Source organism: Poeciliopsis prolifica, unplaced genomic scaffold (assembly GCF_027474105.1).
Source record: "Poeciliopsis prolifica strain line A6 unplaced genomic scaffold, Auburn_PproV2 SCAFFOLD002, whole genome shotgun sequence".
NCBI lineage: Eukaryota > Metazoa > Chordata > Actinopteri > Cyprinodontiformes > Poeciliidae > Poeciliopsis > Poeciliopsis prolifica.
In genome coordinates, this window is record NW_026562377.1 from 5,733,242 (window position 1) to 5,759,140 (window position 25,899).

The 25,899-nt window shown below is 39.6% G+C and overlaps 1 protein-coding gene across 1 annotated transcript; it reads right to left on the reverse strand.

Annotated features, from left to right (window-relative positions):
* Window positions 1–2,431: 2,431 nt before the first annotated feature.
* On the reverse strand, window positions 2,432–18,079 carry acer1 (alkaline ceramidase 1). Its single transcript, XM_055058522.1, has 7 exons — window positions 17,912–18,079; window positions 14,629–14,741; window positions 14,406–14,520; window positions 13,449–13,587; window positions 6,222–6,359; window positions 6,015–6,152; window positions 2,432–5,256 (listed from the first exon to the last, which is right to left on the reverse strand). The coding sequence occupies exons 1-7, from the start codon at window positions 17,916–17,918 to the stop codon at window positions 5,079–5,081; spliced, it is 828 nt and encodes a 275-aa protein (XP_054914497.1). The 5' UTR covers window positions 17,919–18,079; the 3' UTR covers window positions 2,432–5,078.
* Between the last annotated feature and the right edge of the window lie 7,820 nt (window positions 18,080–25,899).

Genomic DNA, 25,899 nt, shown 5'->3' on the forward strand with positions numbered 1-25,899 from the left:
CATTAAGGAAATCTTAATAAAGTGTGTCATAAACTGTTAATTAATCACATTTACAGGTATGTGATCAACTCTTGAGTCTGCCCAGGCTTCCAAATGTATCCCACTGCTCTTGTTTCTCTAAAAAAGGCAATAAAATTAGGTTGAATTTGAGCTCTGCAGGCACTATCACATGCAAATCTCACCTGTCACCTCTATTATTGTATAATTTATATTGTTCAGTAAATCCAATGACAACCAAAGACTCTATATATAACAATAAACTTAAAAGTCTGATGATACTAAGAGAGAAAGTATTTATGGGGCAGTAACCAATTAGTCCTCATGAGGTCATTATTCATCAATGCAGCTGTCATGATTTAATTCCCTACTTAAGATCTCTGCTGCATGTCTCTGTATGACTATAAATGGAAGTCATTAGTGTCACAAAGTCTTAATTTGAACAATTATTGCAGCATGGATGTACAATACTTGGGACTGATTCCTTCTTTTTTCAGCTGGCAATTTTGACTTATTGTGTAAAATAAATATGCTTGGCATTGTTTAAAAACATCTAAATACCTTGACTAATTAAAGAGTTGAAACTCTAGTTTTAGTTTCCTTAAGAATGGGAAATGTAGGGAAGTCAGAACAATCATTCCAGATATTTATATTTCTTATAATGCTTTGTATTTCATACACATTACATGATATATTTTGTGAAATTAACCAGCATCATGTATTTTCCTCTACACAAATGACAGGTGCTGCTGTTTTAATAAATTAGAATAACATCAAAAAGGTGATTTATTAAAGTTGTTCAATTTAAAAAGTGAAACTTGTTTATAAACTAATTATACCGAGAATTTAATCAATTTTATTTTTATCTTATTTCATTTATTTAACTGTTGTTTAAATGGATTGAGAACAAATGATCATTTTTCACAATGACATGTTGCAAAAACATTAAAAACATTTATTTCTATTAGTTTAAAAAATGATGGCTTATATGCTCATATAAGTCTAAAATTAAGTTTCTCAGAAAAGATTTTTGGATTAAAAAAGATTATTTTCAACTGAATGTTATGTTCAAGTTATATCTTACATAATCAATGTAAGATATGGTGTCAGCAGTCAGTGACACCATAAGGAAGCCAAAAAAAAGTTATTGTGAAAGTGAGTGATTGTCCTTGGAGTGCAGCATCAAATGTATTAATTTAAAGTTGAGTGGAAGGAAAAAGTATGGCAGAAAAACACTGATAACAGCAGCAAGCAGAAAATGAAGGAAAATTCACCAGCAGTGAACTGCAGCTGAATTTGTGCTTCAAGAATCAATAACCATCCCAAACAAATATGTTTTTACTGACTATATATCATAGATGAACATAGATAAATAACTGAGTTTCACATTTTGAAATGAATTACTGAAATAAATGGATTTTTTGTAATGACATTCAAATTTTCTGCCAAGTCTATCAATCATTGTCTGGATTGCCATCAAGTACTGGGTGTTTGAGCGTCAACAAGATCTTCCACAACGTCCTTTGAATACTTTAAGGCTTTAAAAAGGATGAATTAACATAATAAAAATCTAAAATATATATAACTATATTTAAAACACACTCAAACATACTTGAATTGCATTAGTGTATTCCTAGGAATGAATGAATCAGCACAAATATAATGGCTAAATTTGCCCATAGAGTTATTATTCTGATAATTCATGGTGAAGTTTTTAATTAATAACCTTAAATACATATTTTATTTACCAGATAATAAAGTTTGAGTCCATTTTGTTGTAATTAGACAAAATATATGGTGGGAAATTTGATTTTTTTTTTTCTTTTACAGTTTTTTGTGGATTTTATTTTCATTACATTAAAAAAAAGACACCCGCCCTTTAATAAAACCTTCGGATCCACTTCAGTGCATGTGCTCCGTTTCTTAAACTGAACGTTCATTTACCCGGCAGAAGTGAACAGATTCCTCTTGTAGCAGCAGAACGTCAGACCTGAGTCTGGCATTCGCTTGCTGCCCTCTAGTGGTGAAAAACAGGAAACTTTTCTCAAAATTTCAGGACAATCTTGGTCCTGACCATAAAGCCAACATGCGCCCAACAAAAGTTTATTAGAGCTGCTTATTGCATAATCACTTCACCCTGAAAAAATAACAACTCAAACAGTTAAACCAACAAAATGAGTAGCATTTATGCCATTTGTTAGTCTATGTAACCTTTTCATTTGGACTTTTCAACAGCTTGACTGGTTAGTATGATTCTGTTCCTGTGGAACATGAGTCTGTGTGTGGAAAGGATCCATTGTTGAATTTATAACAATCACATGAAAGAAGCAAAGTCTCCCTGAATGTTCCCTAAATATCACACAATCCAATAAATAAACATCCAAACTCATGTTTCTATAGAAAATCACTTCAGAAAACCAGCAAACACTGAACCTGAAAGAAGCAAAACGTTTATCGAAGAATAAGTCGATATCTAACATAAGTACAAAACACCCCAAAAGAAAACAGCATTACAATAAGAACTCATTAAAAAAAATCTAACTTACAGGTTTTCCACAAAATAAATTTTCAGAAAACCGCATCGACATTTTTAGAAAACGGAATATAATTTTCATTTTCAAACATCAACACGAGGACAGCTCCAATATAAGCTCCCTTTCACAGTCAGCAGTCATTTGTTTATGTCTATAAATGTCATACACATTACTTTGATTTATTTCAGAGCTTTATATTTTAAAATTAGTGTCAAATAAACATACAACAATGAAATTAAATCAAGCACTTCACACATTCAGGTACTAGAACACGGAAAAAGGTTAAAAAAAAGAATAAAAATAAAGTAAAATAAATGAAAGGACAATTTATGTCGGTCATAACACTAAATATTAGATTTTAAGTCTGATAGTAATTGATAAAAAGTTAAAACAAAAGTTTAACTTTTTCACAATATACATCCATGGTTAGTGTAAAAATGAAAATTACAGTAAAGAGTAAAATACTATTCTTTATAAATGGAAGCAAATCAAGATTTCTCAATATTTTTAAGAAATAACAATTACTATCTGAAGGTTGATTATTGCTGTTAAATTCCCCTTAAGTTCTCAATAAGAAAAGAAAACAATAATACTATAAAAAAGCTTTATAATCAGAAAAATGGTAACAAAAACAATTTGTTTGCCTGGGGTGCACAGTAAAAATAAAATAAAATAAAATAAAAATATCTAAATAAATAAATGGGATTTAGATAAAATTTCCATAGAACAAATGAAATCAAAGCAGTTTTTAATTTAGTTGCTTGTTTCCTATGTAAATCAGAAGCTTAGAATAAATTGGTAAAGAATGGCAATGGGAATATTACAAATATCTCACACAAAATTAAAACGTGATCAATGAAAAAAAAATACAACATTTGCAATGGAACGCCCTAAAACGTCGCGAAAAAGAAACAAAAAACAAAACAATGATTCTCGCAAGATGGGACACAACCAGACTGGGACATTTGCTCAAGCGTCTGTAATATTAAAACATTCGGAAGAATCACATGTTTCTGGACATCTTTATAAAAAAAACAACCAAACTTACTAAAAAAATATATAAAAATATGATCAATTATGAGAATAAATTAGAATTTAATAACTGAAATGAAAACATAATTTCATTTGACTTTGTGTCTGTCAGAAGTGTTTCGTTCACATTTAAAAAACTGAAACTCTACGTAAAATGTTACAATGATTATTCCCATTTCAGATGTTATTCTTTTAAAAGAAGATTTTAGTTGGATTTTTTTTCTTTTGCCAATTATTGATGACTATCTTTGCAGCATATTGAGCTGGGGGTTTGTTTTCCATATCTATCCCTCTTTGCAAGTGGATCCTACTGAGAATCACTTCTTCATCATCGCAAGCTGGTAAACGAAGCTGGCGCTAATATTTCACTGGGAATAAAAAAATGTAAACACAGCAGCAGTGTTCGCTAGCCTCCTGTCTGCTTCAGCTTTCAGACTTTATTTCTTGCTGCTTTTAATGTCATTAAATGAACAATTTCAACACATTAGCAGTAATTGTTTTTATATGCATGTCCAGAGAGATGTCCCTGTCTACGGGGGACAGCCTCAAGGCTGCGTCCTTTACATGTTGTATACGGACGACTGTCACAGCCGGCATGATAATAGGTTAATATTAAAATTTGCAGATGACTCGGTGATAGCTAGCCTTCTACATGATGATGACCATGCCAATGGCCCTGTGGCTGATGATTTTGTTGACTGGTGTGACAAAGCTTTTCTTTCATTAAATGTGCAGCAATATCTCTTTTTAATGCAGGACAAGGTAGGGGGACTTGCACCTGATTCAGTGTTTGTAGCAACAGTCAGTCAATAATGAAACACACTGCTGTACTCTTATGTATTGATTTGTATTTCATGTCTTTTTGGTATGTTTTGTTGCTTTTTATTTTTTAATATTTGATCATTTGTTTTTTAGTTTTTATACTTGCTGTAACATCAGTTGCCCATTTGGGGCTCAAATAAATTTGAATCTAAACAATCCAGGTTGGGACTTGGAGGAATGACTCACCAGGAAGTTATGCTAGCAGTTAGCTATGCAAACGTTAGTTCTGCAGACTTTGGTCACATTTAATCATCTCCAAATGTAAAAATATTTTATATTATCTCACTTTAGTAACATTTTATATATGTTTACATAGCAAAAAAATAGCATCAGTCTCTGCTGTATTGTTCTGTACATGTCGAGTGTCAAATTCAACACTGTTGCAAAGATAACTACTACTTGCAATAATAGCTTAATTAAGTTTTTGCTATGCAGCACTTTGGTGCTAATTTTTTTTATACTGTAAAGTGCTTCAAATGTTCTTTTTGGTGCTTACACAAAAACCTCTTTAGAGGAAATGCTGAGATGAATGTTTTGTCAACGACTAACCTCATTATTATCCTCTATGATTATATTGTTTTGGGGGCTACAGATATGCATTTAAATGCCAACTTCAGTAGTATTCAAATGCAAAGCAATTCAGTTGTGAAGCAAACATTTGACAATAAATGAAATGCCAGGGGTAATGATTCGTCAGCACCGTTTTTGGGTCTTTGGAGAGCTGGAGAGAACAATGTGGGGGAATCCAACAGCCCATTTATCACAGGGCCAGTACTCCAGTCCTGGCAGCAAATAAGGTATTTCATTGCTGGCATCCAGATAAGCTATCAGCGTGCTGCCGTAGGCTACTGCCATCACAATGAGAATGTGCCTGAAAGACAGATGAAACAGAATATGCACAATGATATCCTGCTTTCTATAACTGTAAATTGTTTATCTACCATTAGCGCATTGAGTGGCGCATACCCTAGGTTTATTGACTGTTTTTGACCAAGAGTGGTATGTTTCTTCTGACAGAAATAATAGAACTGGGAAGATTTGGAGAACTCAGTCTTTTCACAGGTTATGTTTCTCACATTATACTGTCAAGACATAATAACAAATTTGTTGCTTTAACACTTTCATGCATAGTGGTCACTGCAGGAGACTGCTTGTCCAGAAGCAATTTCCTTGTGTTTCTTGTGGATTTTTAAGCTACAAATGCACACAGACCTCTGAAGTGGATACTTGTGCATCACACAATACACTGCCACCTACTGGCCATCAACTGCAAGTGCAGAAAATTGCTGTTAAATCCAATATGGCAGACAGAAAAATAGCCCCTCGTTCTACTGTAAAAAACTCTTGCAGGTTGTAATGAAGAGATCTTCATTCCTGGGACTATTTTTACTTAAGTCACTGCATTGCACTTTAAAGGCACTTTTTAAACAAGCACTTTATTTAGCGATTCACTTTAAGCATAGATTTGCACATAACAATTTGCACACAAGAAGTTTTGTGTTTATTGAGTATTTTTATAACTTGAAATGTCACAGAAAAGCTCCATGTGTATTACTCACAGCCTTGTTTTCTGTGAGTAAAATCTGATATCTGATATATCAGATATCAGGAAGTGACCATAGGTCTTACCAGATCCCATGAAGGTAGCAGAAGTTCAACCGCTGCCAGAAACTGCAGCACAAACGATCGCTAATCCAGCAGGAGATGGCGAGGACCCACAGAGCCACCGACAGCTTGGCCAGACGTAGAGCCTTCTGGTCAGTGCAGCTGAGGTTAAGAAAAGATCTGTAGTCACACTGAAAACAAAAAGCTGCGTGTTTTGATTGATTTATTTACCATCTCATTTCCACAGCCAAGGTGTACAGAAGGTGGAGGCCAAAACAGTTTAAGGCGTAGGCGTTGGCCGTAGGTTTGACAAACGATGACACAGAAGTAATGACAGTGATCAAAAGGACGAGCTGGGAAAATGTAGACCTGTGGTCAGTGGAGAAAGTTTCAGTAAACATTTAGGAACAATCTATTTACATAATGCTCAACTGAAAAAACAAATGCATGAAGGAAAACAAGGTTTAACATGAGAGAAGAACGACTGATCAGTGTAATGCAGAACCTCAAACTCAAATGAACTGGAGGTCACTGTAATAATGTCACATCATTGGAGGGTCACTTGCACAAAAACACCACAAATATTAATGAAAATATAACATTTTTATTCCAAAACTCAATAATAACAATACAAAACTCCAAATTATGTACAACTAATCATGTTTATAAATTACTAATTGAAGCCTGTTGCTAAACTAATAAATAATCCCACTGGCACTTTCTTTCTTTCTAAAGCTATGACAGCACTTCTGTTATTTACTTAATGATTATCAAAAATAAAAACACAAAACCAAGTAAACATATTTGTTTTGACTGTTAGTGCAAATAATTTTTTTCCCATTATTTGTTTGAATAAAAATGAGAAACTTTTGAATCAAATAGTTTTTATTTCATTGGTTGAGAAAATGTTTTTAGTTTATTCCTTGCAGACAATAACTAATGGCTGCACCAAAATCTGACTTTGAATAAAAATGTTGCTTTAGTTGCCTCAGTTCTGCCTATTTTGAGATTTGTTGAGGTTTCTTGCCACTTTAAATCCATATAAGCTGCTGCTGGTCACGGCCCCTAACTTAATGTTTTACACTCACACATGAAAATGGCTGCAAATAGATACACAATATACAGCTTTAACCCTAAATCGACCAAAAAGCAGAAGAAATGGAGCCTCTTGCACAACAAACAATAATGCAGCTTCTGGATGGTAAGTCAACAACAAAACACTTGACTTTTCCAGCAAGTGTTTTGCTGGGATGAACAGGAGTAAAACCAGCTGACCAAATGTGTTGGATCTCTGCTTGGGTTGCTCGGTAACTGGGCTGGGCTCGGCTGGAGTTGCTAGGTAACAGCGTAATGCCTGGGCTTTCTAGGCAGCAAACAATATTGGGAAAAAATGACAGGGTGAGTTTTTAAGTGTTGTTGTTCTTAGAAGTAGCTGAGACTCAAATCCAAGAGTAAAAATGTGAATTTTTCCACACTTGGTCTCCTTAAAGGAGATCTAAATCTGTCATTAAAACTCTAGTCCTGAGACTTCCGGTTTGCCATGCGGTCAGGGTAGACGTAGCAAAATCCAACCTTTTAATTAAACTCACCCCACAGAAAGTTAATTTTCCGCCTCCAATTAATATAAAAACTTTTTGGCTAGTGTTTTGATTATATATCCACTAGTAATGGCCGGTAAGAGCATGAAAGAAAGTAAGAAAGAGGACACTAGCTTAACGCTAGAGGCTATCACCGCACTACTTCAGCAGCACGGTGAGGATCTGAAGTCTGAGTTCAGGTCCTCTGTCAACATGTTAAGCTCCAAGCTGGATCAGGTGCGCCAGGCCTTGGAAGAACAGGCTGAACGAGTCTCCTCTTTGGAGCTCGCGGCAGAGGATCTGGGCCAGCGGGTGGCTAGCCTCGAAGACTCGTGTGCTGCTCTCCGTGAAGACAATGCTAAGCTAAAGGACAAGGTGACTGACTTGGAGAGCCGCAGCAGACGACAGAACATCCGTATCTACCCGAAGACACTGAAAGTGGGCGCCCTACTCATTTCTTCTCCAACCTTCTCTGCGAACTTTTTGGGAAAGAGGTGCTCCCGACCCCACCAGAGCTCGACAGAGCACACCGCTCTCTGGCAGCGAAGCGGCCCGCAGGACGTCCACCTCGCCCGGCGATCCTCCGCCTGCATCGGTACCTGGTCAAAGACCTCATCATCCGGGAAGCCAGGAGGAGAGGAAATTTCGACTACAAAGGCGCGTCTCTTCGTATTGTGGAGGACTACAGCCCAGACGTGCTGGCCCAGCGGGCAGAATATAAGGACGTCATGGCGGATCTCTACAAGCGGGGCCTGAGGCCGGCTCTTCTCTTCCCAACCCGTCTTCGTATAACGCAGCCCAACGGTGTCAAGAAACTCCTCGGTTCGGTGGAAGAGGCTCAACAGTTCATCAAGCGGCTTCCAAAACCACAGGAAGTCCAATAAAGGAGCAACACTCTGCCGAGGGTTTACTCCAGAAACAGGGTGGGCTGCTTATCTCGGGGCACAGCAGGTACTGTAAATATAGCCTGTTGTCATTTAACCCTACTCATAATGGTGGTTTGGGGTCTGGCCACCGTTTAGCTGTTGCTGGACTTTATGAATGGAGGTGTAGCTTCATTAATACCTGTTTTGTTCTGTCCCAACAGTTTTCAAAGCCTTTTTTTAATACCACTCCCTGTGGTTACTTTAAGCCTTAAACTTTATTGCATTGCTTTTTTTTTATAGTGTTCATGGAGGCCAGTAAAAGGTGTCTTCAAAATCTTCATCACTGTGGGGGGTCTACACCTACTCCGTGCCTACTAGGAGCAGGGGTTAGTTTGCTATTGTTAAGTCTGTTTTTTCTAGTTCTTATTCTGAGGTTGTTAGTTACTGGAGGATTGGGTCTTTGAGAATGTTAAGTTTGAAGAGCTTGCTGCCAAATTGTTGTTTTTTTGTTTGGCAGCTGTTTAGGTTTGGGGGGAATGTTAAGAGGGAGGATAAGGTCACCATCAGAGGTCTTGCAGGTTACTGTAATTTTTTATTTTCTTTTTCATCTCTTTTGCTCCATTCTCTGCCTGCCATATTCTTATCGTACCTGTCAAAGTAAGGTAACACACAAACTTTGAAATTATGAGTCAACACTTGCAATTTTTAAGCTGGAATGTCAAAGGTTTAAACCACCCAGTGAAGAGAAGGAAGGTTTTTTCCCATATTAAACGATTTAAAACGGATGTGGCGTTTCTGCAGGAGACTCACAACAGGAGCTCAGACGGGGGTCGTCTCCTGACATGTTGGAAGGGACAATGTTTTCACTCCCATTTTCAGGTAAAGGCACGGGGGGTCTCCATACTGATCAGCCAGAATACTCCATTCGAGGCCGATAATGTGGTAGCTGATAAACAAGGCAGATTTATTATAGTTTGTGGGAAATTGTACGACACCCTGGTCGCCTTGGTCAATGTTTACGCTCCTAATACAGATGATGAGAATTTTTTTAAACAACTATTTTCTTCCCTACCTGACCTTAATAAATATTCATTGGTCCTAGAGGGTGACTTTAACTGTTGGCTGGACCCAGTTTTGGACCGCTCGTCTCTTAAAAGTAATGTCATAAGCAAGTCTGCATCAGTCATCCAAACCTTTTTATCTGAATATGAGCTGTGTGATGTGTGGCGAACTTTTAATCCAGACAAGAGGGAGTTCTCCTACTTCTCACATGTACATAAAACTTATTCGAGAATTGATTATTTTATCACAGATACTAAATGGCTACAGCAGATCCGTTCCTGTGACTATCAAAGCATAGTTATTTCAGACCACGCCCCACTTACTCTGTCACTGTCCCTTCCTCACTTCCCCCTAAGAACTGGACCTTGGCGTTTCAATTCAACCCTGCTGTCGGATGAAAACTTTGTACCGTTTATTCAAGATGAGATACGTTTTTTTGCTACAAACTCCTCCCAAGAGATCTCCAGTCTTGTGGTTTGGGATGCTTTTAAGGCCTATATCAGAGGCCAGATTATTGCCTATTCAGCAAAAATTAAAAAACAGTCCACCCATGAACAGAACAACCTAATTCAACAAATCAAAGAGATTGACGTAAAATATGCTCTGAATCAGTGTCCTGAACTGTTTAGAAGACGTATTGAACTTAAAACAAGGCTTGACCTACTGACAACACACTCAGCTGAACGCCTGCTTTTACACAACAAATCCAAATTTTATGTGCATGGCGACAAACCCGATAAATTATTAGCAACCATGCTTAAGGGCTCGAGGGCAAAGCAAACTATTTCTAGAATTCGAAAACAAGATGGCAGTATAGTCACAGATCATTGTCAAATTAATGATGCATTTAGAAACTTTTATGAGGAGCTCTACAGCTCACAATCACAAACCAATCCTAACATGACTGATGATTTTCTAGCTAAACTTCACATCCCTGTAATTTCACCAGAACTTAAGAACAGGTTAGATGAACCCATTTCCCAGGCAGAAGTCTCCCTAGCAATAGCTTCAATGCAATCTGGTAAATGCCCAGGACCGGACGGTCTTCCCTCAGAATTTTTCAAACAATTCTCGGACTTACTCGCAGTGCAGCTCAGCTCCACTCTTACTGACTGTTTTAAACACGGATCCCTCCCTCAATCATTTTACGAAGCCTAACCCTAAAAGGCAAAGATCCTGTGGAATGCGCCTCATATAGACCAATCTCTCTCCTAAATACAGATGCTAAAATTTTGGCCAAAATTCTTTCCCGTAGACTTGAAACTGTTCTACCATCAATTATTTCTAAAGACCAAACAGGATTTATTAAAGGTCGACACTCGTATTTTAATGTTAGAAGGTTGCTTAATATCATGTATTCCAGTGCCACAGATTCGGATGAGTGTGTTGTCTCCTTGGACGCTGAAAAAGCCTTTGACCGGGTTGAGTTTGACTATCTTTTTGCTGTTCTTAGTAGATTTGGCTTCGGAGGAAACTTCATTTCATGGATTAAACTATTATTCCAGCAACCGTCTGCCGTGGTTCGTACCAATTTTCAGACTTCAAAACCATTTAAATTACAGAGAGGCACCCGGCAGGGCAGTCCTCTTAGCCCCCTGCTTTTTGATCTGGCTATAGAGCCCCTCGCCATTGCACTTAGGACCAGTAAAGAGATATCCGGCATTTGGAGGAATGACATGGAACATAGAGTGTCGCTTTATGCAGATGACCTTTTACTTTTTATTTCCAAACCATCAACCTCACTGCCTTTTGTTCTGGATGTATTAAGTCAATTTGGTCAGATTTCTGGATAGAAGCTGAACCTTACTAAAAGTGAACTTTTTCCCATAGGTAATAAAGCTAATACGTCAGAGTTGTCAAATCTCCCGTTTAGAATCGAAAAACAAAAATTCACATACCTTGGCATCACAGTGACAAAAAAACATAAACATTTGTTGTTCAAGGAGAATTTGATCCAACTGTTGAACCAAGTGAAGGGATCCCTTACATAGTGGACGCCCTTTTCCATGTCCCTTGTGGGGCGTATTAACTCAATTAAAATGAATATACTACCCAAATTTTTATACCTCTTTCAGGCATTACCTATTTTATTCCTGGTACTTTTTTAATGAGCTAGACTCAACTTTTTCGTCCTTCATCTGGCGGGGTAAACGCCCAAGGCTCAATAAATTACAACTCCAAAAACCTAAACAACAGGGGGGGTTTGCCTTCCCCAATTTCCGGTTTTATTACTGGGCCGCCAACCTTAGATGCTTAGTGTTTTGGTATTTTTATCATAACCGGGGTGGCTGTCCTGACTGGGTGGCTATGGAGCTGCGCAGTGGTAATGATATATCCATCCCGGCTGTGCTCTGTTCCCCACTTCCACTCTCTTCGTCTAAAACCATTTTAAACCCTGTAGTGAAACACTCACTGAAAATATGGGGCCAGTTTAGAAAATACTTTAAACTCCATGATTTTTCCCTCCTAAGTCCACTTAACCACCTTTTTAGACCATCTGTTCAGGATGGGGTGTTCTTAGAGTGGCACCGGAAGGGGCTTACTCATTTTAAAGACCTTTTCATGGAGAAGAGTTTGGCATCCTTTGAGGAACTTGGCAATAAGTATGGTTTACCTAAATCTCACTTTTTTAGATATTTGCAAACCAGAAACTTCATTCAGTCTCACTTATCAGGCTCAGTTTCCCTGCCAGAGGACACTTTATTGGAAGCTATCTTATCATTGAACCCGACTCGTAAAGGTATGGTTTCGTGGCTTTATAGTAAAATGTTGAGTTTGACGGAGACCTCCTCATCTAATCTTAAAACTTCTTGGGAAGAAGACTTGGATATTACTATACTGGATGACACATGGGACTCTATACTTAAACTAGTGAATACAACATCTTTGTGTGCACGCCATTGTCTCATTCAGTTCAAAATAGTACACAGAGCCCATCTTTCCAAAAGCAAACTATCTCGTTTTTATCCAGAAGTCACCCCATACTGCGACAAATGCAAAACTGCCGTAGCCACACTGGTTCATATGTATTGGTCCTGCCCCGCTCTAGGTCGCTTCTGGAAAGATGTCTTCCATACGATGTCTGGTTTGGCCGGAGTGGTGGTGACACCTGGCCCTCTCTTGGCCCTTTTCAGTTTTAGTGGAAAGGAGTTGCCTTTATCGGCTTCTAAACGAAGGGCACTGGCATTTTGCTCACTGCTAGCGAGGCGCACAGTTCTGATCAGGTGGAGGGGTGCTGCTCCTCCTACTCATAAACAGTGGATATGTGACCTTATGTCATGTCTGAAACTGGAAAGAATTAGATGCTCTCTTCAACACTCAACTGGTAAATTTGAAGAAATATGGGGGCCCTTTCTCAACTCTTTTCAAAATATGCAATGATGTTCCAGATCAATTAGGTAAACAAATTTTATCAAAATTTGTTCCATTCTTGACAGGGATGGGAACGTAGTGCATTGGCCTTCTGAGCAGTGACCTGGGTGGGCTGAATGGGATTAAGTTGAGGGATTAATTAACCTATTTTTTTTTTTTTTCATATATTATTCTATGTCGGATAAACACTTCTTTGTATTCGCAAACTGTATGTATGAATTAAAAGAAAAAAACCTCAATAAAAATACAGTGATTAAAAAAAAAAAACTCTAGTCCTAAAAAAATAAAAAATATCACGTTTTTACAGCTCTATTTTTCTTGAACTCCAGTTTGAAACAACAAAAATTATTCCAAGAGCCAAACTATGGACATCCTAATCTAGAATAATGAATCTTGCTGCCTCTGCAGACAGGACAGGTTTTCACAGCGTACATAAACAGTTCTTTGTTTCTTGTTTAAAGGCCTTCTGAGGTGTGTGTAAGTGTAGATGGCAATAAAAATACTAGCACACCTTGCGCTAACTTGTCGTAGGGTAGGGCGGTGATTTGTCACCTGGTTGAGTGGTCTAAAAGTAAACTTACCTGTCTTTGATAAAAGAGGGAAACAGTTTACGAGGGAACCAAGTGGCATATCCCACAGCCAACACCCACAAGATGGAGAGTTCATCCAGCATCTGGCCCACGAAGCTGAGAGTCATGTGGAAGTATGCAGAGAAAAGTCCTGCAGAAAAACAAACTCTCTTACTGGAAAATATTCCTGCTTTCCACAAACACACAACGTGAACATATTAAAACTGAGGATGTGAGGATTGGTGGAGTTCTGACATTTCTAAGACTTACAGGTGACTTTAAATACAATAAATAAATAATAACTAACTAGCTAACTAGATAAATAAAATCCTACACAAAATGTTTATATTGTTTTTCACTGACCTTGCAATCAAAGATCATTCAAATAATTCCTATGAAATAAATAAACTGAAATATTTTGTACCACTATCGCCTTTATATTTTTCAATTGGAGACATTTTAATTAGCAATCTATGATTTTCTGCTTCTCTTGAGTATAATGTGATTCCTATTCAAAATGGGAAAGACAAGAGTACATGCTATTCAAGTAAAACAAACTCATGTTCATATCAACAATTAGAGCAACAACAACAAAAAGTTCAGACAAGTCTAAATGTAAAACAATTGTAATCTCTATTCTACTATCACAAATGTAAAAAAGCAGACATTTCAGAAATGCTGCAATTAGTTTAACTAAATCATGGTTTTGGTGAACTAGAGCAGTAACAACAACTCCAAGTGTGTTTGCCATAAAACAGTGGCTAAGTATGGTGGAGGAGGTGTAATGCTGTGGGCCTGTTTCTTTAAAAAATCTTGATATACTTTGGGAAGATCAGAAAAATTTTACAATGGTTTAGCCCAATGTCAGCTGTCTCCAATACGTTTTTACTGATTTTATCTTTATTATATTAATACAAAAAATAGTAACTCGATGGTCCAATACAATTAATTGAAATAAAATGGACTTGCCTACAAAAATCATCATGATCCAGACCATGTGGATTGCCAGACTCCTCTCCTTGGCATAGGGATGCAGCAGATAGAGCATTATAGGAGCAACAATGAAGAAGAAAAAGCTGCTGACCTGCAGGAAAACAACAAATCAGCAATGAAAAGGTGCAAAATGACTTTAAACATCATCAAACTGTAGAAACGGGTCATTCTTGCATGACGCTCTGTCTGAGGAGCTTACCGTGTTGAAATACTCCACAACATTTTCAGAGTATCTGTAGTTGTCTTCACACCAGTCAAGTTCTGAGCTCTCATAGGCAAAAACGTTGGCCATCTTTTCACTGGAATAGACGCCTAGAAGAGGCAGCGGGAAGAAAAAAAACATCAGAAAAATGACATCAGGTGGAACACGCCTGTACCTATGCATTCAAATAAAGCCGTGCACGCCATTTTCATCCCCACTGAACATTTAAATGTGTGGTTTATGAAAATCAGTTTCCATTCTCTCTGAGTCTTGATTTTATGTACACGAATTTTTCTTCTTTTTGTTGTAAAAGCTGTGAGTTTTTTTTATTATTATTATTATTATTATTACTTTGCTCAGGTAAAACATTTACAAACAAAGCAGATCTAGATTTAGGCTACATCTGCTATCTGTTTTCACCTGATAGTCTACCAGACAATCAGTTTCGATTGGAGACCAAAGTTGCAACATTTGTGACATTTTCAGCTGGTGTGCTTTAACACCGCACTGTGTCAAATGAACTCTGAAAAAACAGTTCACCTCCTTGCCTGTGGTGGCGCTGCACCAAGAACCACTGAAGGAAATAACAAAAAAAAAAAAACAGCTAAAAAATACATGAGAACAACTTCCGTCTGTGCAAAATGTAAAGAAAAATGGAGTAGCATCAGAAATTAGCTTGTGTAGGATTTCTCTTTTGTCTATGGCAAAATACCACAAGGCATTTCTCCTGCTAGCATGAGGCTCTCATGCTTGTTTTGTCCTGCTAGCATGAGGCTCTCATGCTTGTTTTGTCCTGCTAGCATGAGGCTCTTGCTTGTTTTGTCCTGCTAGCATGAGGCTCTCTTGCTTGTTTTGTCCTGCTAGCATGAGGCTCTCTTACTTGTTTTGTCCTGCTAGCATGAGGCTCTCTTGCTTGTTTTGTCCTGCTAGCATGAGGCTCTCTTGCTTGTTTTGTCCTGCTAGCATGAGGCTCTCTTGCTTGTTTTGTCCTGCTAGCATGAGGCTCTCATGCTTGTTTTGTCCTGCTAGCATGAGGCTCTCTTGCTTGTTTTGTCCTGCTAGCATGAGGCTCTCTTGCTTGTTTTGTCCTGCTAGCATGAGGCTCTTGCTTGTTTTGTCCTGCTAGCATGAGGCTCTCATGCTTGTTTTGTCCTGCTAGCATGAGGCTCTCTTACTTGTTTTGTCCTGCTAGCATGAGGCTCTCATGTTTTGGTTGTATTTACCTAGAATGCCCTGGTAAATTGAGTCCACTTCCTGCTCTTGGAGCAGTTTATGGTCCGCTTGGCATTCACATATGCATTCGAGTTTCCTTCAAACAAACTGAGACCGAGATTTTTAGGGCTTGGGTTTGATTGTTGTCGGGAAGAGTGTTCCATAAAGGTTCATTCTGCAGACATCAGTCTTTAGAAAAAATGTTAAAGTTTAGAAATGTCAAAATCCCCCCACCTGGCTCCTAATTTCCCATCTGTTTTTCCAGCTTAAAGTGCTGGAGATGATATCTGGAGTCTAAAGGTTTTGCAGATTTTCACTGCATCCACATTAAATTTTCCTGTCTTTTCCTTGAGTAGATAAAATAATGCTCTAAATGAACACAATATAAAGCTGTGGTTGTCCTGCATGCTTAGGTATTTCCCTGATGCAGGAGGAAATGCAAATATTTGAATCAGGTTTGCTGGAATCTAACCCAGAAAAGGTCAAAATGTACCATATGAACTTTTCCCAATCACTCATTTTAAACAAGCTGATAACTCAGCAATGAAACTAATCTTTGACCCACTGAATATACACCCCCTGTGTGTCACTGTTCACACATAACTATACATCACATCTTCAGTAATTTGTTTTTTGTGTTTAAAATTTGTCATTCAGTCCGGATCTTCCTGTTTGTCAACCTCTGAATAAACTGTCAACGTTTTGCTTTTTCTCTTTCTCCATTTTTTTCTCCTTCCCTCCATTTTTCTGAATGACTTGCGAAGTCATTCAGAAAAAATGACTTCGCATTTTTGTTAAACAAACAATTCCAGGTCCCACTTCCAGTGCGCAGTATGTTAGCAGTGGCTCCTCAGCCGCTGCAGGATTATTAATTATGTTTATGTAATTATTCAGACATTCTCAAAAGGTCCAACAATGACAAATGATTTAAGCTGTATGTGTAAAACTTCATAAAGAACTTCAAAGGTAAGTTAATAAATTGTTTAGATATGTTAGCTCAAAAATGTTTTTATTTTTATTTTTTAAAAATAGAATATACTTTATTCATCCCCAAGAGGAAATTGCTTATGTGAAATTGCTTTTGTGTTGACAAGCTACTCCACCCAGGGTGTTAAATATTAGTAAGTACAAGTATAACCATAAGCTGTAGAATATAATACAATATGATATATTAGAATATAGATATATAATACAGTATAAAATGTGAGTGGGATGTTGTAAGTAAATTAAATATGACTGTAAGTAAATTAAATAGGTGGCTCAGGCATTTGGTCAGGATGCCTCCTGGACGCCTCCTTGGGGAGATGTTTCGGGCTCGTCCCACCGGGAAGAGGCCCGGGGAAGACGCAGGACATGCTGGAGGAACTGTGTCTCCCGGCTGGCCTGGGAAGGCCTTGGGGTTCCAGGAGGAGCTGGAAGAAGTGACCCGACCCCGGATACAATGGATGGATGGATAAATCTAAATACATATTATTGTAACAGCACATAATTATTACAATAGTTATGTAATAAATAAGTGTGTGTGAGTGTTTGTGTGTGTGCGTGTGTGTGTGTGTGTTATTGGACTGTCATTGTCCTGTCCCGCTCAGTCTGCAAACAATGTGATTGTTCTGGTCATTTTCATAAAGGTTATAGTTTTAAATCCAATCAACTTTAAGCAGGTATTAAACATAATTTTCACTTATCCCACTTTGTCTATTAGAACTTAGTTGTTTTTCTAATTGGTATAATGTAATATTCTAATATTTTCATTAGATGTAAGTAGAAACTCCCCATAATTAACAGAAATAAACAAAGTCTATTCGTGGTGTCTTACTTGAGATAATGAATCAATTTCGTTTATATACATATGAACTAAATCACCAATTATTTGCAAACAAACAATACAAACGTTACAGGTAAAAAACAAACGGTGTTGCTTGTCACCATTGTTCATCCGCTCAGTCACTCAACAACGCGAATATTCAAGTCATTTCCATTCATAAATGTTACAGCTCATTCATCCAGCCTCCACGCTTTAAAATCCAAACCAATATCGGTAATAAATGATCAGATCGGGACTTCCTACCTCCCATGGTTGCGCTCCTGCGCGCTGCTCCGATCCAGGTGGTGCAACAGGTGGATTGACCTGGAGGAGGACCGAAACCCTGCCGCTCTGTGACGTAATGACGTTATCGTTCATCAGGCTTATCGTCGTTAGGGCTGCATGTCTTCAGATAATTAAAAAAAAAATGACAACAGATGCATCTGGATCTCGTTTTTCTGGCTTTTCCTTAACCGAAAAGCAGAGATTAGATCGAGGAGCGCACGGTTGGACCCGGCCCAGTCAGGCTGCTGCCTGCATGAGTAATCCCCGGTCTTACCTGTAAAAACAAACTGGACCGGTCCAACCATCTCGGCAAAGGCTGTAAACCAGCTTGTGGGTGGTTCAGAGGAATTCTTCATAACTGTGTGTTGGTTCTTGAAATGCCATTTGTTTTAAAAATGTCTCATTGTTGTTTTTGCTTCAAGTTGCACGCTCAGCCTTCAGGGTTTCTGCACATCCTCAGATGTTTTGTTTCCACACATACAAGATGATTTTTATGACGCAATTTAAATAATCTTTTACCAGCAATAATAGAGAAGAAACACGTTTTGAATTTACATCTGTAAAATCTTCCAGTTTAAAATTTAATATTTAAAATAACATTGCGAGGCAGACAGATATGGAGAGCCATTTCAGTCAAAATTAAATAATTTCCCCCTATTTATTTATTTATTTAATTTTGGCTGAAATAGCTCTCCATAGAAAGTATTTTAGCAACAATAAAATAACTTTTTAAATGTGTTACAATTTTGAGCCAATCTGCTTCTGTTTAACTCAAGCAAATAACTTTGTATCAGGTACTAATTGCTTCATAACAGCATAAATATTTGCTAGAATTAGAAAAATATCAAGTCACAAAAATAATCACATTTAATTTAGAATCTATTTTGTATTTGTATTTATTACTCAGTTCTGCCGAATTATTTTGGAATTTCTTTTCAACTCACCAAACTCAACAATGTGACATCATGAACATGGACAATAATAATAAATATAACTTAAAAACAAACAAAGAAAAAAAGAGATTATTGGGAGGCCTGGCCACTTGAAAAGAAACCTGAAATCTGGATGAAAAAATCTAGTTTTACTTGTGAATCATTGTGTAATAAAGTGTCAGTAGATTTAAAGATCCTCAGCAGTGAGTGTCAGCGTTTCCCACATACATGAACATATTGAGCAGCTAAAGAAACAAGAGGATGTAACTGAATTCAGGAGGATTTGGTCGATCCAATTACAGCCGACTGCTGAGCTTTGAGCCTTTAAGAACTAAATTGTCTTAACATTGGTACAGATATTTGTTCTGTTTTAATTCAATTCAGAAATACAGAAATACTGTATTGATCTTAGTTACAAAGGAACTATATATATATATATATATATATATATATATATATATATATATATATATATATATATATATATATATAAGCTACTGCCTACTGTTGAAATAATATTTTAAATTAGCACAATACTGCACAGGATAGCTTTGACACATATAAAATATAACATAGAAAATTAAAGTACACTCTAGGTTCATATAAATTTAGATGAAACTAAAAAACAACGGCTCAATCTCTGAAACGCAGATAAATTCTTAAAAGGAGGATCAGACAGAAGAAACAGAAAACATAGGCCTAGACTCCTTGGATCTCTTGAGATAAGGAGCCTATATGCCAGGCAATTAACAAATTCCTGAGCATGGTTCAAAAGTTCACTAGGATCTTAAAACTTTTTATAAATAATTTATCTATATTAGAATTAACTATATTTCTTTAAGCATGTTTTTAAATAGTTACTTATTAGATCCAAACTTATAGTCATTATTTAGCATTACATTGTGTGCAAGCTTGGTTAAAAATACAAACTACTTTCTTGTGGAAACATTTTGAGGCACAGATAGCGCTGCAGCTGCAATCATATATCAAACTGGACAGCGGCTGATACGAGAAGGGTTTGCCGTATATCTGCTTTTGGGGCTCTTTAGCAGGAGGTAATAAAATTAACATTGAGACAGCCCACACAAAGGAAAAGAACACACTCCTAATGCATATATTTAAATGATGAGATTACGCATTCTATAAAATGATTTGGTTTACAGCAGAAGTTGGAATCTCTTTGTGCTGAGTGAGAGTTTTCCCGGAGGATGCATCTTCTGTTAATCTGTTGTCTTTTTTACTCAGTTCTTTGTCTCTGTTTTGTAATATCTTGGACTTTTGCTCTAGGTGAGAGGCTTATTGTAAAGTTCTTCTTGGATTGATTTTCTCTGGATAAAACTCTGAATATCTGAAGTCTGACGTCGTACGATTGCTCTTTTCTCTCTGCACACTTACACAGACACAGGAATTCGGGACTAAGAATTAATTAACGAGCTAAGATCAAGTTCTTTATCTTTTTAATTCTTAACACTACCTCATACCATGAGAGATACTAAGTTGCATAACATGCCGGCTCAGACGTCGCCCGGCCAAACAAGGTCTGCGTCAGGTGTTGGGGAACCAGAGCACCTTGATGACAAATGGGCTACTGGAACAAGACGGAAATGGGCGAGAGATGAAAATGTGGATCTGTTGGAATGCTACTACTCAAGTAAGGTTACATGCAAAGACTGGGGAAGGAATGGTTACTTCGACATCCCCAGTCAACACTAAGCGCTAAACAACTAGTAGCTCAGTGTTCCAACATCCACAAACGGCAACTGCTATCACAACTTGAGATTGACGAGATACAACACAAATGCTACGGCAAAAGGGAGGAACCCGGATGTCAGGACTGTGGGACTTAACTACAAGTCCCCACCCAGTGAGGGGATACACAGCCCCAATGAGCGAAACAGAGCTGAACGAGACAGCTGCTGACCTGAGAGAGAGAATCATGACCCGAATGACAACCAGACCTCCCCGGCACCAATTACAACGGCTGAGTGAAGTACCATCTGAAAGTCTCATTGAGAATGTGAATGCAGCATTGACAACGATCCCTACCAACACCATAACAGAAACCAATGAGCTGATTTACAACTCAGCATCAGTGATCCTTGAGACGCTTGGCTATAAGAGCAACCATGAGACCCAATACCCACCATGGAAAAGACGGTTAGAGGCTAAAATCAAGGTAACAAGGAGGGAAGTGAGCCAACTGTCAGAGCTCCACAAGGGTGCAATGAAAAGACCAGTACCCAGAAGTACAGTCAGATGCCCATACCTGAAGCACTTGAAACTGCCAAACAGAGGCTCCAAGCCTTGTCCAGCCGCCTAAAGAGATACACAAGGGAGAATGAATCCAGAAGGATTAACTGGCTCTTCTCCACTCAACCAGCTAAGGTGTACTCCCAATGGCAGGGTAACAATAACAACAGAGCAGACCCACCAAGGCTGGAGACGGAACAATACTGGAAAGGCATATGGGAAAGGGAGGCGTCCCACAACAGCAATGCACAGTGGCTGATCTCTCTAAGAGAGGACCACAGCAACCTCCCTGAGCAAGCCCCGGTAACCATCACTGTGACAGATGTCCAAGAAAGAGTCTCAGGTATGAAAAACTGGACAGCACCAGGGCCTGACATGATCCATGCCTACTGGCTAAAGAAACTCACTGCTCTCCATGAGCGACCAGATGAACCAGGGAAAAAAAAAAAAGCATTGAGTGACTTTCAGCACTGAGAGGCACTCTGAGTGACGAGTGCCAGGGTGAGTCCCATTTAGGGACTCACCCTGAATGGTTAACTGAAGGGCGGACAATCCTAATCCAGAAGGATACATCAAAGGGTCCAGTCCCACCCAACTACCGACCAATAACCTGCCTCTCCACAACCTGGAAGCTCATGTCAGGCATCATAGCGGCCAAGATAAGCAAACATATGGATAAACACATGAGCACGGCACAGAAGGGTATCGGTGTAAATAGCAGAGGAGCCAAACACCAACTCCTCGTAGACCGCACAGTTGCCCGAGACTGCAAAACCAGACACATCAACCTGTGCATGGCTTGGATTGATTACAAGAAAGCCTATGACTCAATGCCGCATACTTGGATCATTGAATGCTTAGAGATGTATAACATCAACAGGACTCTGAGAGCCTTCTTTGCAAACTCGATGAGGCTGTGGAAAACCACCCTTGAAGCCAACTGCAAACCCCTTGCACAAGTGTCCATCAAATGTGGCATATACCAAGGAGATGCTCTGTCCCCGCTACTGTTCTGCATAGGCCTGAACCCCCTCAGCCAAATTATCAACAAGACTGGCTACGGATACCGACTCAAAAATGGGGCCAATATCAGTCACCTACTCTACATGGATGACATCAAGCTGTATCCAAGTGTGAGCGAGACATCGACTCACTGATCCACACCACCAGGATCTACAGCACGGACATTGGGATGTCATTCGGACTAGAGAAATGTGGTCGGCTGGTCACAAAGAGGGGGAAGGTCATCCACACAGAAGGAGTCTCACTCCCAGAAGGAACAATAGCAGATATAGAGGACAGTTACAAGTACCTAGGTATACCACAAGCAAATGGCAACCTCGATGAGGTCCAAGGAAAGGAGCCACAGCTAAATACCTCCAACGAATAAGGCAAGTCCTGAGAAGCCAGCTCAATGGCAAGAACAAAATCCATGCGATAAACAGCTATGCCTTGCCAGTAATCAGATACCCTGCTGAAATAATTAGCTGGTCAAAGGAGGAGATAAAGGCCATGGATGTTAAGACCAGAAAGCTACTAACAATGCATGGAGGGTTCCATCCCAAATCCAGCACCCTGAGACTGTACACGAGCCGCAAGGAATGAGGCAGAGGACTAGTGAGTGTGAGAACCACTGTCCAGGACGAAACAACTAAGATCCATAAATACATCAGGGACAAAGCCTCAACAGACAATGTGCTCAGTGAATGTCTCAGACAAAAGGGAACGGAGGTTGAGGTGCCAGAGATACCATCATGGGAGGACAAACCCCTACATGGGATGTACCACCAGCAAATAACCCAAGTGGCTGATATCAGTAAATCCTACCAATGGCTGGAAAAAGCTGGACTCAAGGACAGCACAGAGGCCCTCATCCTGGCCGCCCAGGAACAGGCCCTAAACACCAGAGCAATAGAGGCCCAGATCTACCACACCAGACAAGACCCAAGGTGTAGGTTGTGCAAGGAGGCCCCTGAGACAGTCCAGCACATCACAGCAGGGTGCAAGATACTGGCAGGGAAAGCGTACATGGAGCGACATAACCAAGTGGCAGGCATAGTGTACAGAAACATCTGTGCAGAATATGGACTGGAAACCCCGAGATCAAAGTGGGAAACACCCCCAAAGGTGGTGGAGAACGCCAGAGCTAAGATCCTGTGGGACTTCCAGATCCAGACAGACAAATGGTAATGGCGAACCAACCAGACATTGTCGTAGTGGATAAACAACAGAGGAAAGCCGTTGTGGTAGATGTAGCAATACCAAGTGATTGCAACATCAGGAAAAAGGAGCACGAGAAACTGGAGAAATACCAGGGCCTCAGGGAAGAACTGGAGAGGGCCTGGAAGGTGAAGACCACAGTGGTGCCTGTGGTCATCGGTGCCCTCGGGCAGTAACCCCCAAACTGGAGCAGTGGCTACAACAGATCCCAGGAACAACATCAGACATCTCAGTACAGAAATGTGCAGTCCTTGGCACAGCCAAGATACGGCGCAGGACCCTCAAGCTCCCAGGCCTCTGGTAGAGGACCCGAGCTCAGAGGATAAGAACCACCCGCGGTGGGTGAGAAGGGAATTTTATTTTTTTTTTATATATAGTGACTCTCAGTGCTGAGAGTCACTCGAGTAAATCTGTAACCTAAATAAGAAAAAAGCTCGATTAATGTCAACATGGCTTCAGTCGTGTCCATAGAGGAGAATTAATCAAAATATTTTCATTTAAATCTTTTTTTAATCTGGTTTTCCGTTTCTCCAGACACAAATATTTGGATCTCCTGAAAAATGGAAACTAATTTACAGAGTAATAATTAAAGTTACTGAGAGGCACTCTGAGTGACTCTCAGCACTGAGAGGCACTCGTCACTCAGAGTGCCTCTCAGTGCTGAAAGTCACTCAATGCTTTTTTTTTTTTTTTTTTTTTTTTTTGGTTGCTCTTATGGACTGCGTAAACTGAGCACCTTTCCATTCGAAGTTCTACAAGTACCCAAGGACCATCGGAACAGTTAGTCTTCCATGTTAAACTTTAAAACTCCAGCTGTCTCTCTGGATAAAGAGTGTGCTTCGGACCGTTCCGCACACGTGTCTTGAACTCTCACTTTAGACCCAGTGAGAGTCTAAAGTTGTCCATTGTTGCTCTCATGGACTGAGAACTTTAACTTCCTACTCTTTCCAAAATGTACATTAGTACATTCTGGATGCAGTGTATGGTTCAGACCATTCCATAAGCAGATCTTAAACTTCCTCCTCTTTCCACCTCTCCGAGTAAAGCCTCCCTGATATGTGCTGAAACAAGCACATGTCAGAGTTGACTCCCTCATTGACACTCTGCATACAGACTATGCTTTGCAGTGTTCCGCCTGCAGGTCTTGAACTCAGACCCATCTGAACCGCAACGGATGTCTTTACGCAGTGCACCAACCGAGCACTGACCCATCAATCTGCTCAAACTCCTAAAAGTACCTCAAAGTCAGTCTTCCGTGTTTAACTTTAAAACTCCAGCTGTCACTCTGGATAAAGAGGGTGCTTCGGACCATTCCGCCTGCAGGTCTTGAACTCAGACCCATCGGAACCGCAACGCATGTCTTTACGCAGTGCACCAACCGAGCACTGACCCATCAATCTGCTCAAACTCCTAAAAGTACCTCAAAGTCAGTCTTCCGTGTTTAACTTTAAAACTCCAGCTGTCACTCTGGATAAAGAGGGTGCTTCGGACCATTCCGCCTGCAGGTCTTGAACTCAGACCCATCGGAACCGCAACGCATGTCTTTACGCAGTGCGCCAACTGAGCACTCACCGATCTAGCCACTCGAACTCCTAAAAGTACCTCAAAGTCGGTCTTCCGTGTTTAACTTTAAAACTCCAGCTGTCACTCTGGATAAAGAGGGTGCTTCGGACCGTTCCGCACCCGGGTCTTGAACTCAGACCCATCAGAACCGCAACGCATGTGTTTACGCAGTGCGCCAACCGAGCACCTACCAGTCTTTCAGTTCGAACTTCTACAAGTATCCCAAGAACCATCGGAATAGTTAGTCTTCCATGTTAAACTTTAAAACTCCAGCTGTCTCTCTGGATAAAGAGTGTGCTTCGGACCGTTCCGCACACGTGTCTTGAACTCAGAACCATCAGAACCGCAACGCATGTGTTTACGCAGTGCGCCAAACGAGCACCTACCGGTCTTTCAGTTCGAACTTCTACAAGTATCCCAAGAACCATCGGAATAGTTAGTCTTCCATGTTAAACTTTAAAACTCCAGCTGTCTCTCTGGATAAAGAGTGTGCTTCGGACCGTTCCGCACACGTGTCTTGAACTCAGAACCGCAACGCATGTGTTTTCGCAGTGCGCCAACCGAGCACCTACCGGTCTTTCAGTTCGAACTTCTACAAGTATCCCAAGAACCATCGGAACAGTTAGTCTTCCATGTTAAACTTTAAAACTCCAGCTGTCACTCTGTATAAAGAGGGTGCTTCGGACCATTCCGACTGCAGGTCTTGAACTCAGACCCATCGGAACCGCAACGCATGTCCTTACGCAGTGCGCCAGCCGAGCACTGACCCATCAAGCCGCTCGAACTCCTAAAAGTACCTCAAAGTCGGTCTTCCGTGTTTACTTTAAAACTCCAGCTGTCACTCTGGATAAAGAGGGTGCTTCAGACCATTCCGCCTGAAAGTCTTGAACTGAGACCCATCGGAACCGCAACGCATGTCTTTACGCAGTGCGCCAACCGAGCACTCACCCATCAAGCCGCTCGAACTCCTAAAAGTACCTCAAAGTCGGTCTTCCGTGTTTA